At 44.7% G+C, this 14190-nt stretch overlaps 2 protein-coding genes across 3 annotated transcripts; both read right to left on the reverse strand.

The window, feature by feature from the left end:
- Positions 1–3116: 3116 nt before the first annotated feature.
- LOC104568225 (serine/arginine-rich splicing factor 7) lies at positions 3117–10279 on the reverse strand. Of its 2 annotated transcripts, XM_088521308.1 has the most exons (9): positions 10188–10279; positions 9550–9730; positions 9241–9417; positions 8278–8352; positions 8045–8146; positions 7560–7613; positions 5351–5395; positions 4630–4665; positions 3117–3422 (listed from the first exon to the last, which is right to left on the reverse strand). In XM_088521308.1, the coding sequence occupies exons 1-9, from the start codon at positions 10207–10209 to the stop codon at positions 3398–3400; spliced, it is 717 nt and encodes a 238-aa protein (XP_088377434.1). In that variant the 5' UTR covers positions 10210–10279; the 3' UTR covers positions 3117–3397. The 2 variants fall into 2 exon arrangements, with proteins under 2 accessions (XP_088377434.1, XP_088377435.1); XM_088521309.1 differs by lacking the exon at positions 5351–5395.
- A 603-nt stretch (positions 10280–10882) lies between these two features.
- GEMIN6 (gem nuclear organelle associated protein 6) lies at positions 10883–12111 on the reverse strand. Its single transcript, XM_088521234.1, has 2 exons — positions 11934–12111; positions 10883–11268 (listed from the first exon to the last, which is right to left on the reverse strand). The coding sequence occupies exons 1-2, from the start codon at positions 12059–12061 to the stop codon at positions 10893–10895; spliced, it is 504 nt and encodes a 167-aa protein (XP_088377360.1). The 5' UTR covers positions 12062–12111; the 3' UTR covers positions 10883–10892.
- Between the last annotated feature and the right edge of the window lie 2079 nt (positions 12112–14190).

The following is a 14190-nucleotide window of genomic DNA, read 5'->3' on the forward strand; positions in this document are numbered from 1 at the left end:
ACTATTTGCAGAGCTTACTGTTTGAAAAGAAGGTATCTTACAGCACAAACTGAGAAATGGGGAAATGGAAAAAATCTCACAGCAGGAATAGCAACCTCCAAGCAAGAAAATTAAGTGTTTGATGGAGAAGTTAGTATGCTGACAATGTGCTTTCTGGTCTCAAAAAGTACCTACTTAGCTGCTGCTTTTAATAATAAGGGCTGGAGGCAGCATGTTGCTTTGTAAGATGCTTCTAGATTGGTCTTAGCTCGCTCCTCTTTGTGTGAGACTTCACTGACATAGTCTTTGTTGGCTGAGTGGGAAATTAGGATCAAAAGGCTTTAAAAAGGTTTGAGTCTTTTCAAGGTGTTCTAGATTGAGTTACAAAACCTCATCTAGCAAGAAGACACTGTGGAAGCCTGGGTCAGGCAGCTGAAGTGACTGGTTGGATCAGCACAGAGGGCTTCCAGTTGAGCTGTACAACTGCAGGAGAAGATGAACGGTTCCTCTTTAAGGGCTGCTTTTCAGGCCCCCTGAACTGTGCAAAGAGCAAAACAGCAGTGAGGGACTGCTGTAGCCTAATAAAAATGAATTCCTGGATAGACTGTTACTGCTAAACTCTTCAAGACGGAGATGGTTTCCCTGCTGCCCCATCCAACTGAAAGGAAGCCAAGGTTTATAAAAAATGCTGAGTTTTTTCTCTCTTTCCCTAATCTAAATTCCTACTCTGGGGAACAGACAAGAGCATGGGAAGAAGGCTGCAGTAGTAACATTACTCTTCTTCCCTTCTACCTTGCATACTTAGAGCTGGTCTGCTGGTAATAATAGCCAGTGCCTTAAGTGAGTAAGTTTTGACTACTGTCATCTGAAATAATAGTAAAAAAATCACCGTGAAGAAGCATTTCAATCATCAAACCTGCCTGGAAATAGTCTTCAACCAGAAGTGCAAGGACCAGGCAGAGACAGTTTTCATGTGTGTGTGACTAGTTTGCTTTTTTCAAAACCACACTCAGGGGTTTATAGAAACCATTTCACAGCACCACCCCCTTGCCCAGGAAAGAAAAAGGGAAATGAAGAGCACTGAGACTGAAGTATGGGCACACAAGGATGTTCTCTACAGGTATGTGGAAGTGCAGCAGGCCAATAAACTTTTCCACTATTTAAAATTACAGGACCAGCAGGTGAGCAGTAGCACCATAGTTGCAATCTGCAGTAGATGTTTTATAGTAGCTGGTGGCTACAGAGAATGGTAGCCTGAATGGTAGCCTTGAAGTCTGGTACTATTAGGGGGATGCTAAAGCACCTGAGAGGGGTGTCCTGGGTGTTTTCAGATAGACACCAAGCCCAGGGCCTTAAGTGACACTTTGCTAGACCCAGCCCTGGCAGGTACTCTTAACAATAAGCAAATACTCAGTCCTTGCTTTCAGGTAGGCTGTGAAGACAGAGACACATTGTTTGGTCCCATATTTTCAAAGCTGCCATCCTCTTGTAGGAGAGTACAGCATCAGGGAATGGTGAGTTGCAGCTGGAACACAGTGCTCAGCTCAAGCAGGCTTTATACAGCACCTGCTCAAGTATTTTCTCCTATTTAAGACACCCTGAAGTGGAGATAAGGGCAAAGGCAGCAGATCAGGTAACAGGTTAGAATTAGAAGCATCTAAGGCAGTGGAAGGACACAAGGCAGTTGTGCCCTGTCTTCCTCTGAAAGCAAGGCTGGCTTCCATGCATTCTGGAATATCTTTGTGTCTGCTTTCATGTCCTCAAGTGTTAGGCTGCATGCTCTTAGGTTTCTTTACTTCCTCTACCCTGCATCTGCCGCATGGCTGAGGACAGCCTGCAAACCCTGTTTGTGTCAGCCTCTACAGAATGATTTATTTCATATATATTAGGCACTGCCTCAAGCCATCACCAGCAAGCAGCAATTCATTTACATCATGTTGTGGTCTCAGTTCACACTTTCAACAGTTCACATAGACCTAGAGTAGACAGATCAAATGCATTATAGCTCAATTTAGTGCTCATATATTTTTACACAGGTAACTATGCAAACCCTTATCACTGCTAGCCCTCAGCCAGTGCAGCAGCAGCAAGCTTCCCCTCTGCTTCCTGCTACCCTTATAGTAAGGGCTTAAAATACTACAATGCAGTTCTTGAATGGCTACGAGCAAGTGCATAGGGAGCCACTCAACACATGCCAGCTGGTGTACACCTTGCTCCTAGCCAGCAATGTTCTTAGAAACAGAAGCCCTTTATTCTGCTGAGCACCAACATGCTAAGATGTACCACAAGGACACACTTGTCAATTTGATCCTTTAAGTAACTTAAAGACTCCTGTCACCTTCAGCACATTGCAAATCAAGCTAGCAAGTGTAACTACGAGTTCATCATCCTGGTACTGAATCCTTCAGTAACCTATTCATGGTGAGACTGCATATAAAAGTCCATCTAGTCAAAACAACTGCTCAGGACTACAGAAAGTCACATGGTTACAGCTAAGTCAATAAAACAGGGTAACAGGAGTAACACTTGTTTTCCTAATCTGCACTGTTATTAAAGGCAACAAATTGTTTGTGACTACCATTTACCATGCAGGAAAGGCTGAATTTAAAAAAAAAATGTCTGAAGGTATAAGCTTTCACAGCAGAACTGCCAAGCTGGCATTAGCATCATAAAAAGGAAGCAACACTAACATTGTGGATGAGGACAAAAGTGCTAAAAGAGTTTATATCCCCGAAGTGCTTGGAAACACGCTCAACTGAAGCTCACTAGTTCTTTATCAATGGTGAGGTAACACCAGAGATCACACACCTAACTTCTTGCCATTTTCTTTTGTTAATGCTCTCTAAAAACAGTTCTAGAAGTCAAATTTTAAGTGCACAAGCAACTCAAACACACAGAGAATGTATTGTTTGAGAAAACAATGAGAATGACAATTACTTTTGGCTGCACTTTACCCTACCAATAAGGGGTATGGATAAAGAAATGCAAGTCCTGTAATGGGAACAAGTGCAAAGGATCCATGAGCAGCTGCTGCACTAGACTCCAATTGTTTTATTTGGATTCCCGTTTCTCCACTTTGCAGCACATGACCTGCTTTAGGTACATATTAAAAAAGGAGTATTGTTATCACAAACTAGTTCTTCGTTAGAAATACAGTTTATTTCAATGTGCCAATAAAAAAGCCCAACATTTCCAGATCACAGAACGTTAACACAAGAATTTTGCATTAGTCTACTAATAAGACTTAAAAGATCCAGAGTCATGCCAATTGTTAGTTGATAGAAACAGCCTTCTAGGACTAAGCCCTTACATTAATAAAGACACCACAAAATCCCTTATAATAATGTAAACAAAATAAATTCTTTTTAAACTTTAACTTTTTTAATTTGAATCCATTCTCTCAGGACATGCACTCCTTTCAAGGGCTTCCTGATGGTGAATGACTGGAAAGGAAAGAGGAAGAAAAATTAAATCCCACAACAAAAGCAACAGAAACATCTATTCTAGCCCAGGTGCTTCATCACTGTTAAGCAACCAGTGCAGAGAACTGGTGCCACCACTGTGCCTGGTGTGAAAGGCACATTCTTTTCCTCTTTCCACACTTGCACATGATTTTCATTCGAATTTTGTCAGTACTGGAAATAAGCATTACAGAATCACAGAATGGTTGATGTTTGAGGGACCTCTAGAGATCATCTAGTCCAATCCCCTGCCCAAGTATGTTGGCATGTTACACAGTCACATCCACATGGTTTTGAGTATCTCCCAAGGAGGAGACTCCACAACCCCTCAGAGCCTATTCCAGTGCTCTGTCATCCTAACAGACAATAAGTTCTTCCTCATATGGAGATGAAAATTCCTGTGTTTCAATTTGTACCCATTACCCGTAACAGCATATAAGCAGCAACTATTTTAAACGGTCAATCAGAAATCATCTAGTACAAGGACGTGGCTGGATGGCCAGCGTGCTCAGAAAGAACAACTTTAGAGTCTGTTCTGCAGCTGTTCAGAAGGTTGCTTGTGCTGCCCAGATGAAGATAAGTTGTGATTTACTTGTTTCTAATTTGGAGCAAATTCACATCAAAATACAGGAATTCCACCACATACCTCTCAGGTTACACAAGGGAAAGTTATTTTACTTTAGGTTGCATAGCAGGACTTGGCAGCTGTGCAACTGGGTAAAAGCCAGTTTTAAGGATGACACCAGCAAGAATTTAGTTCTGCCACATGGTTTACATTTTGCTTAATACTTTGGTACTCCCTTTCCAGCCGTACTTAGAGCCATTTTATTTCTTCCATTACCCACTTCTACACACTCTAAATTTCTTTGAGGAATGTGCAGCTTGTAGATTCCCATTTGCCTTCATTTTCTGCTGTTCTCCAAAAAGTTCATTACAGAAGGTAATGAACTTTACAAGACTTCAGTAACAAGAAAAGTGGACATATAGTTGCCACACTTCTCTAACAATATTTATTATTATTCATGAAGTGCTGACTACCAGCTCCGCAACACCCCCCAAAATTTTACACTTAAACTAGAACAGGAAAAGTTTTTAGCTTGCATCCTTGCAAGTTAGTTCCAGTAGCAACCACTGCAGCTGCTAATGCTCACGTCAAACAGCACAATGCAATTTTAGAAGATACTCCTACCTTCTCTTTGGAGATGGTGATCTGGACTTTGAGCGACTGAAAATAAAGAAGTTTCAATCAATGTAATGTTTTAGATATCTATACATGTAGCAGTAGTTATGCATAAAAAAGTCTATGCACTCGGCCACCACTCCTGACCCCTTCAAAAGGGTAAATAGCTGGATGCTGCCAAAAATCCATAAAAAGTATCATTCCTAAGATCGCAGAAAGCAAGTATTCCTAATTTTATCACTTTAAGGAAAGGGCTGCAGTTGAAAAAGAATACTGCTGAACACTGGAATCCTCGGGAGAGGGCAGTGCACAGCTTCAAAGCAGCTAATAAGTAGTAAAGAATCATCCTTGGAAGCAGGAGCAGTATATGAAATAAGAAGAAGAGTCAAGAACTACAGACAGCTAAGAGCATGGGTAGGGAAGAGTTGTGTCCCAAATCCAGCAAACACTTGTGATTAGTCATGGGTGAAACAACATGGTAGATATCCAATCCCATTGGGAAGAACAGTCTACCATACCACAAAAAGATCAGCTCACCTTGCATTAAAAATGGGAAAAACAAAAACAATAAAAACACCAACCAAAAAACCACACACAAAAAAAGCTCTTCCAAGTGCAGCTGAAAAACTGGCCCAAGGACAGTCTGCACCATGTGATGTGAGTGGGGAGAACTTGGACACAAACAAAAACCCACAAAACAAAACTGAGTGCTTGTTATAATCACGCTCACCTTTTAGCAGGTAAGCCAGATTTAGATCTACCATGGGACCCAGACCTACAACAGGAGAAAAATAAAGCTCAGCAAAGCAGCCAGTGGCATGCACATATAATGAAAGTTAGCCAAATCAGCAACAGCAAATTTACATTACATAGCATCACACAGAGGAAGACTGCAGCACTGCAGGCTTTTCTCAGGATTTTGCAGAAGATTCCTTTAGCTCTAAAGAGCCCACTTGCCAGAAAACACTACAGGCTCAAACAACTCCTCAAAAGCTCTGGCTACCACTTTCATAAAACTTGTTCTAGGTTCCAGCATGTTTTTCAAGCATCCTAAAAATATGAAGCTACTGTTTCAAGTGTTATCTGAAAAACCTTTTAGTAGCACCGCTTTAAGACTGACTTGATGCATCGGTTCTTCAGCACTTCTTTAGTTCCAAGTTCTCAGTGCCATTTTTATTGTAGTATTAAGGCTCCAGTACCCCAATAAAACCAACAGAAGCTGAATGCTGTGAATCTAGATCCTAGAATCCAGAAATACTAGGATGACTTAATGTATTGCCACAGTTCATTTGATGGCTCAGAAGCTACAATAAGACTTTCTTGCATATTCATCATGTTGCTCTGCTGACTCAAACATCTGAGGCTTGGTCACTTAGCATTTGCCCCCTTCCACAGCCTCAGAATTCAGCAAACCTTGCATCCATGTTAGTTCAACAGAACTGGCCAGAAGAACATGAAACTTTATTCCTGTACAGACACTGTTAGAGCAAGTTAAGATTAATGTTCCATTACTGCTAAAGCTTCTCAGTCCTCATACTGGCTCATAACCTGCAACACTTCCCTGAAAGCACCCTGAAACTTTTCGCCATAACCACAAATCTTGTTACTGTATCAAAGTTATACAGAACTGCCCAAGTCTACCCTGAACTTCGTAATGTCATAGCACGGCTTGCTTTGTTCAGAACTACTAAATTTAAGACAGTACACAAAAGCATCATCTTACTATGGGAACTGTTGATCAGCACTCATTCCCAGAGGCAAGCAACAAAGCAAGGACTACAAAACAACAGTTCTAGAAGCAACACCACAACTGTACACTAATGTTTTGCTGTATTCACACAGGAACAACACTGGCTAATACAGAAGCAACAAGTTTTTCCACAGAACTTCCATAATTCCAGTCCTTATCTAGCGATTTCTGAACAGTGAAACTGCAAACTTAAGTCAATATTCCTCAGAAATTTCCATGTCAATATCAAAACTAATAATCACTAAAGCATCCTAGCAGTATTTAGATTTTTCTAAACCAGCAGCATGCAAATTGAGCCTGGCTTATCTACATTACAGCACTGTAGTCAATCGTGACAGCATTAATAAAATAATCACCTCCTTAAAGGTTCAACACATGTCAACCAGTGGCATGCACACCATTAAGAGCTGGCCTCTTCTCTTCCCCAGACAAATCCGTAAGGAAGTTTCTCCCAATTTGTCAGGTATCAGGCCTAGAGTATTCTTATTCTACTCTTTTCACCCTTCTTTCAAGGAAAGGCTCATCACAGAGGACAATAAAAGAGCATTTACTCCCAATTTCTTATCTTCTATTCTAGCCTGCCAGCCAGAGGCCACAGGAAGCATCTAGGTCCAGAAAAAACAGGACATGTCAGAACAGTCTCTCAAAGCACCAAGACTCACAGTTTTCCTCTCTGTTCTAGTGTCTAAATCTCCCAAGCTAGGTGACTTACCCCATGCAACAACACAGTTAAAAAAACTCTATCCAGTTCCCAGAACTGTCAGAACTTTCTTAGCCATAAAGCAAGAATTCATGTACTAGTTGGAATCTTACCACCACCTCTCAGTGTGTAGAATTTGCAAGGCAACACTAAGCAGTGTTATGGGATTTAGCTAACTTCCCACAGGACATGAGTTCAAGCATCCTCTAAGCACAATCAGTTTCCACCGCTTCTCTCCACAAGACTTCTCTTACCTTTCTGTAAATCACACTTTGTTTAAGGCTGCAACTACATATGTACATAGACAGACACCTAACCACAGACTAAGACAATTGTTTATTAAAGGAAACGTACCACAAAAGCAGACCCAAAAAACACAAGTTATTGCAGTAAGTATTGCTATGCTGCAAAACTGTTACAACTCTGAACCTAATTTCCTGGGGTTTGGAGGGATATCCTTACTGGTCTGAATCAAAGCAAGTATCTTACCTGCTTCGGGGCCAGACAACAGACCGGGATCTCGAGCGTGACCTGGACCTAGACCTAGAAAGAGCAGTGAAAACTCAGCTACCAAATTCATACAGCTGATATCCTACAACACAACTCAAGTCAATACCAACTATCCCTCTTACATAAGTAACCTTGTATTATTAAAATATTGTAATAGACTTGCTCTGTAAAACTATATGTACAAGAAATCCTTTTGCCCTATTTAAGCATATACAATTACCAACCGCATGCTTATAACTAAAATAACAGTTTTTAACCATAGGTAAGTCTTAACACTAACAATGATACAGTGCCAAAAAGCTCAACAGCTAGTCTGAACTTTTAAGCACATGCTAACTAGAGAAAAACAAATCCAACTTCCATAAAGCTTCCTGGGGACACAAAGAACACAACATACAAACTTAGTGTTATTGTGTCTCACTTCAAAATTGTTATAAACCTACAACCTGACAGGTAATGCCTACCTTGATCTCCTCAAAGAACCAGATCGTGATCTGCGGGGTGAAAATGATCTATACCTACGAGGAGAGATGGACCTGGACCTGCGATAAGAAGCTGATCTTGACCTACAAAAAGAAGGAAACCCCAATTTATTACAAAGTACTTTTGGTACAGAATGCTGCGAGAAGCAAAAAAAAAAAAAAAAAAAAAAAAAAAAAAAGCAAAAACTAAAACAACCCACAAGCCCAAAGCATACCTCCTACCACGACTACGGCTGCGTGACCGAGAATACCTTCTTCCTCTGGACCTCGAACGGGATCGAGACCGGGACCTAGTTTTAGGTTAGAGAAAACAGGTATCAGAAAACAGTCACGGCAATCTGTGCATGTGAACCTCTGCTGAAGTCAAAACTTTCAGACAAGAAAAAAAAAAAAAATCAAAAACTAGTATCTGTCAGTTGGAAAAATGCCTGGGCCTACTTGTCTTGAGCATTTTTACTACCTAGAAAAATGTTAAAAGCTGTATTACATTGCAGAATTACATTAGAATAGAAAACACTGTAATGTGTATTTAAAATAAACCTTGCAAGTTTGCAGGTCGACCCTCTTTGGCCCAAGGTCTAGCAGATCTAGACGATCTAGAAGTATCTATAGCCGATCGCTGCATCTAGGTGTTCTCTTCAATCTAACGACGATCAAACTGACAGCCCAATGAGCCAGGGTGAGGCTTGATTGACGCAAGAAGATTTTTCTAGGTGGGAATGTGGTCAATCTGGTGTTCCTCTTTCTAAACCGGAGGGGGCCCCAATTGAAAGCCAAATTTACTGTTATGGCGATCACCGTCTCAAATTTTCTGCCCTTAAAGAATAAGGTGAAGCTACGTGTAGATGGCTCGAGGGGATCTGGCCTCTTATGCTGATCACCTCAAGGTCTAGGAGGATCTTAAGTGTCGGATTTGCAAGGCGCCTCAGCATGAAATCTTAAGGCTCGTGACATTCTGAATCAAGGCGACTGACTCAAACGAAGAAACCTGAAAGGTTTTGACCAGGTTGATTATTAAGATATTAACATTCGATATGTATTAGCAAAAAATTGTGATATACACCTGTTGATTTACAACATTAAGAGTTAAAACTGCCGTAACATTCTCTTCTTTACTATCAAGAGCTACATTAAGAGCTAACTGGCAAAACAACCAGTCACTCTAGTCCCACACGTACCTGCTCCTCCTTCGGCGACTATAGCGATGGCAATCATAAGCATAGTGGCCTTTCTCGCCACACTCATAGCATCTGTCATTGGGGTCAAAAGGGCGCCGTGCCGGAGGCCTGTCATAACGGGAGCGACGGGGCATCCCTGTTGACACTTCCACTCTAACCCTGGAGCCACATATTATCCTGGAAGACACAATATGCATTAGTTGCAAAAGCACTTTTCATTTCTGTGCTTCATACACAGGTAAGTTGTAAACAAGGAGGTCAGCGCATGCTGCCACAGCAGCCAAGGGCGGGGTTTAAGCATGCACATACTTTCCATCGAGTCCAAGCACTGCATCCTCGGCATCCCTCGGGTCCTCGAACTCCACGAAGGCGAACCCCGGCGGGTTCCTCGCGATCCACACGGTGCGCAGCGGCCCGTAGTAGCTGAAGGCTCTCTCCAGCTCGCCCTTGCCGGCGCCCGTGCCCAGGTTCCCCACGTAGACCTTGGTCTCTGCCGGGAGCGAGGCCGCCTCAGCGCCACGCCCCAGCGCGCACGCGCGGCCCCGGGCACGAGGCGCCGCCGCGCGGGCCGGCCGCCGCCCCTCCCCCCCGGCGCCGCCATCTTTGACACCGCCTCCATTTTGGGGCGCTCCCGCCGCCGCCGCGCTTCGCCTCCCCGCTGCCCCTCCGTGACCCTCCGCCCCGCTCCCGTCCTGCCCCGGATGGGCAGCCACGGTCCGTCCCGATCCCTCAGAGGCGGCAGCAGCCGCTGCTTCCACCTTCTCCCCTCCTCCCCGCCGCCATCTTCTCCCACAGCCGTTGCCCGCCACAACGGCCGCCCCTTCGCGCCGTGGCGCGCCTCAGCCCAGCGACCCTTTGCCGCCGCCACACGCGCACACTGCGGCGGCGCCACCATCCTTCCCTCCTCCCCGCCCGGTTCCGCGCCCGGCCGCTCCCCCGCCTCGTACCGTAGCGCCCGTAACGCGACATCTTCCCAGCTGCGGGCCGGAGCGCGCGCGCCGCCCCCTTATATAGAGGCGGCCGCGGCTGCGCGCCCCAACGGCCGCACGCCGGGGCGGGGCGCGCGTCGCCTAGCAACGCGCCCGCTCTCGCGAGAACAGCGGCGCCGTTGGCGCCGTTGCCCGTGGCCGTTGGCGGCGAGTTGAGGGGCGGCCGCGTCGGCCCCGCCGGCCCTCGGGCCTCCGGAGCGGGCTCAGCTCCTCCAGGAGAGCTCTCGCGGAGCAAACAGCCTGTCTTGCCTTAAACAGCTAGTCTTTTTTTTTTTTTTTTTTTTTTTTTTTTTAAATTCCAGCTATTCTCTTTCTGTCAAAAAAAAGACATGCAGTTCTTTGAAATGTGCCCACCCCAGTAAAAAATGACATAAAATTAAACATAGAGGAAAACAGCTTAAATTGCTCTTATTTGAGCTCTGAAGATCTTGCCACGACACTTGCTCATATATCTGTTTAGATATCCAACACTTTTAATAAAAAGTAGTACATGCAAAATACTCCTCTGCTTTTATTTCATGCTGCCAGTTTCATGCTTTTCTCAGTATGTAACAGTCAACCAAAAAAAAACCCCAAACCCTAAACCCAGCAGTTTTGCATGTAGCAAGTATAGCTCTTAAAGAAGCAGTAAATATAAATGCCTATATACAAGCGCTGTGAACATCACAACTGCTTTTCAAAATAGCCCTGTATCAAGCTTTGAACCCGGGAGAGGATGATCTCGTTGGAGCTGCTGCACTCCTCGGGGCCGTACGGCGGGTCGATGGTCAGCGCGCCCGCCACGCAGAGCGTCTCCCCCGCCGCGCCTTGCTCCGTCACCGGGATGTGGTTGGCTTCCAGCCACGTCTTCAGGCCGCTCTTCCTCTGCTCCAGCTCCTCTGGGCTGTAAGGATTGCTCTCCTCGGGGGCGAAGATGCGGGAAAGCCGCTGCTTCATTTCCTCGTCCGCTTCTTTAAGGATTTGGACCTCCTGGATAGCATGGCCTGAGACGACCGAAATGACTACCTTTTCACTCTCCGAAAAACTTGCCAGGACAATACTGCCAAGAAAAGAGGGACGGATTACCGAGTATAATTAACTGGAGATTAAGAAACACAGGCCAAGAAGTTCCAAGATAAATGCTCCGTGTAGCCCACATTTGTAGGCAATACAACTTCCTTGAAAACCATCATACCCTTTCAACGCTTAAAGCATGATTGGGGGAGGCGGGGTAGGAATCCAAATATTTTTGGGATCTTTGCAAAAGCACCTTACGTCTTCCAACTTTCAAAAACAACAGCATCTTGATATGTTGGACACGAGTGCTGAAGGGCAACAATATAGCATTAGGGACTTTTAATAATTAATTATGAATATTTAGCTGTTGATCATTATCAAATAATTTTTTAAAAAAATAATTATTGCCTTCTGAGTAAGTTCTGCAGTAAAGCCAGCATGACTCCAGAGCAAAACTACTCATAGGTATTACCTGCTCTCCCCAAATTCAATTTGGCTTTAGGTGAACTGGCCTCATCACCTGCAATATCCCTTTCTCTTAATTAAATAATAATAATAATAATGGCACAGACCCTTTATGTGCAATTTTTATCCCAAGCAAGTTTGGCTTAGGCTTGGGATCCTCTTTTCTCTTTGTGGAGGAAAAAAAAAAAAAAAAAGAAGTAAAGTTTTCCCTTAGTTTTATGGAAACAAAAGCTTGGTACTTACTTAGCAGAAACTGGGTCAACTGTCAGGACCCAACCTTCATATTCATGCTCCTCGGCTGCTGCAACTTTCACTTGTTTATCCACGTAACCTTGCCAGTCTAGCGGGCTTTTCCTTTGCCAGTCATTCATATTTCCTATGTTTAGCGCCCTGGGAAAAAGCCAGAGCAATCAGCAGACTTAACAAATCTCCCTGCTTTGACCCCTCGCACTGAAAGGAAGTTTGTCTCCAGGTGACCATTTCCCATTCACCCATTTGCCTCAAAAATCACTGTTTTGCTAACTTAATACTTCAAGCACTCTGGGTATTCCTCTGCTGCTGTCATCTCCAGGAGCCTCCGGAACGGCTGCCCCTGGAGGGCAGGAGCTGCTGCCTTGGCCTTTGCACCGGGACAAGGCTTGCTCCCAAGCTCTTCTCTGGCTCCGCATGGCGTTACCCACCCCAGCTCGTGTTCTGCCTCTTCCCCCGCTCATCCGCTCGTGTTTCAAGCCCGGGTCATGCAGACATCTGCCCGCACCATCTCCTTTTCTCCCCCTGGGATCCCCACGGGGAAAGGGCTGGAGAAAGCGGGATGGGGCTAGCGCGGCGCAGCAGGACAGAGTGCCGGAGGCAGCGCCTTGCTTCCCTCCCCTCCGGAGGCAGAGGGAGGACAGAGCCGCCATCCTGCCGTCCCCGCCTGTTCCCAGCTGCAGCAGCACGAGCAGGATTCCCCCTCCCGCCCCGTGCAGCCGGGATCTCCTGAGCTCGGCACCCGCATTCCCGCTCACCGACCAAGCGCTCCGGCCTGCTCAGTGCCGGCGTCCCGAGGAGCGCCGGGGAGCTCGCCCAGGGCCCATGCTGCCGCCGCCACTTCCTGTGGCTCCCTTGGAAACACCCGCCCCTGCTTCCTTGTCTGCTTGAGCGCAACCCTCTACGCTCCTGAGGCAGAGAAATGCCCACATCTGCTCCTCATTACATAGATATTTATGTGTGCACACACGCGTGCCTGCACAAACTGGGTCAAAATGCAAAATGAAGTGCATTGCACGATGAGCATTTAATGCAGCCAGTTTTCTGCCTTCTGCCCCCTTAAAGCCCTCTCAGGCTGCTGCTGTTAGCAGGATGGGATTGCGAACCCAGAGCACACAAGATCAGGGCTGAAACCCTTCCAAGCAGCCTGTGTGCATAGAAAGGTACAGACACATTCTTTATCTGCTTGGTAAAATATGTTGATGCCTTTACCAGCCATTTTAGAGGTTTTTTGGGTTGCCAAAGAATTGGCTTTACAAGCTTTCCTGTGCAACTGAGATGTTGAGAAACACTTTTTTTTTCTTTTTTTTTTTTTTTCCAGGAAGCTTCTTTTAAGGCTTCTAATGAAAATCTTCCCATAGATGAAGCAGACAAGCTTGCATCATTTCAGTAATTCAAGTGAAAAGAAGTAGATGATGATTTTGTGATCCTAGCAAAAACAAACAAACAAACAAAAAAAACAGTCTAACATGTGAAATACAAAATCTTATTTTGCAAGTCAAAGGAGGCATATCCTTTTTCTTCTTCCTATGAAGATTCAATTCAATTTGGACAGAGTGGTGATGGTTATTCATGAGTGATGCATGCTACAGTATTCAGTTCTTGTTTTCTTTCAAAATTTTAGTTTATTGGGAACAAGAGATTAGCAATTCCGATTGCTTTCACTGTAGCAATGGTAAGGGCATGGTGGTGGCACTGTCTGGACCCACAGCAAGGACAGATATGTTACCCCATTGCAGGAGCGTGCCGGGTGCACCGAGCCCGTAAACGCACAGAGTGGGTATCCACACCAAGGTCTTCCTTTAATTCTGTGCAGAGCCAGATGCTTGGCCATCCTGCACAAAGCAAGCCTACCCCAAGGCATTATGTAAATTCCTACTTGTTAGTGCAGGATTGGTTAGTTTACTTACATATATTCCTATCTATGTGAGCATGCGCGTTACATAGGTTCCGGTGTTTCAGGCACAGCAAGGCAGTAATGGTCTCATTGTCAGATTCATAAATGTGCTTTTTTTACTATGTTAATGAAGCTTAAACAGATTTAGCTTGCTTTAGGCTGTTTGCTGCTCGGTTCTGCTTTGTCTCCAGATCTGTGTAGGCCTTGTCACCTACATGCAACTATGAGGTTGCACATTTCAGCTAGCAGGTTGCAGATTTCATTTTTTATCTCAAGGCTACACTGCTGAGCATTGGTCCATGGTGAGGAATGCCCGTGGGGTGGGGGAAATTAAATTGGGTTTTGTACTAATAG

This window comes from Tinamus guttatus, unplaced genomic scaffold (genome assembly GCF_059628265.1).
Source record: "Tinamus guttatus ecotype Peru unplaced genomic scaffold, ASM5962826v1 Tinamus_guttatus_pri_ptg000116l, whole genome shotgun sequence".
In the NCBI taxonomy this organism is placed as follows: Eukaryota; Metazoa; Chordata; class Aves; order Tinamiformes; family Tinamidae; genus Tinamus; species Tinamus guttatus.

Coding starts and splice junctions, on each gene's coding strand:
- GEMIN6 (XM_088521234.1), bottom strand. CDS start 12,061: ATGAATGACTGGCAAAGGAAAAGCCCGCTAGACTGGCAAGGTTACGTG. Junction 11,269..11,933: donor GTTGACCCAGTTTCTGCTAA/GTAAGTACCAAG, acceptor TTTTCTTGGCAG/TATTGTCCTGGCAAGTTTTT.
- LOC104568225 (XM_088521308.1), bottom strand. CDS start 10,209: ATGTCGCGTTACGGGCGCTACG. Junction 9,731..10,187: donor GTCGCGTTACGGGCGCTACG/GTACGAGGCGGG, acceptor CGCTCCCGGCAG/AGACCAAGGTCTACGTGGGG. Junction 4,666..5,350: donor TCTGGCTTACCTGCTAAAAG/GTGAGCGTGATT, acceptor CTTTATTTTCAG/TCGCTCAAAGTCCAGATCAC.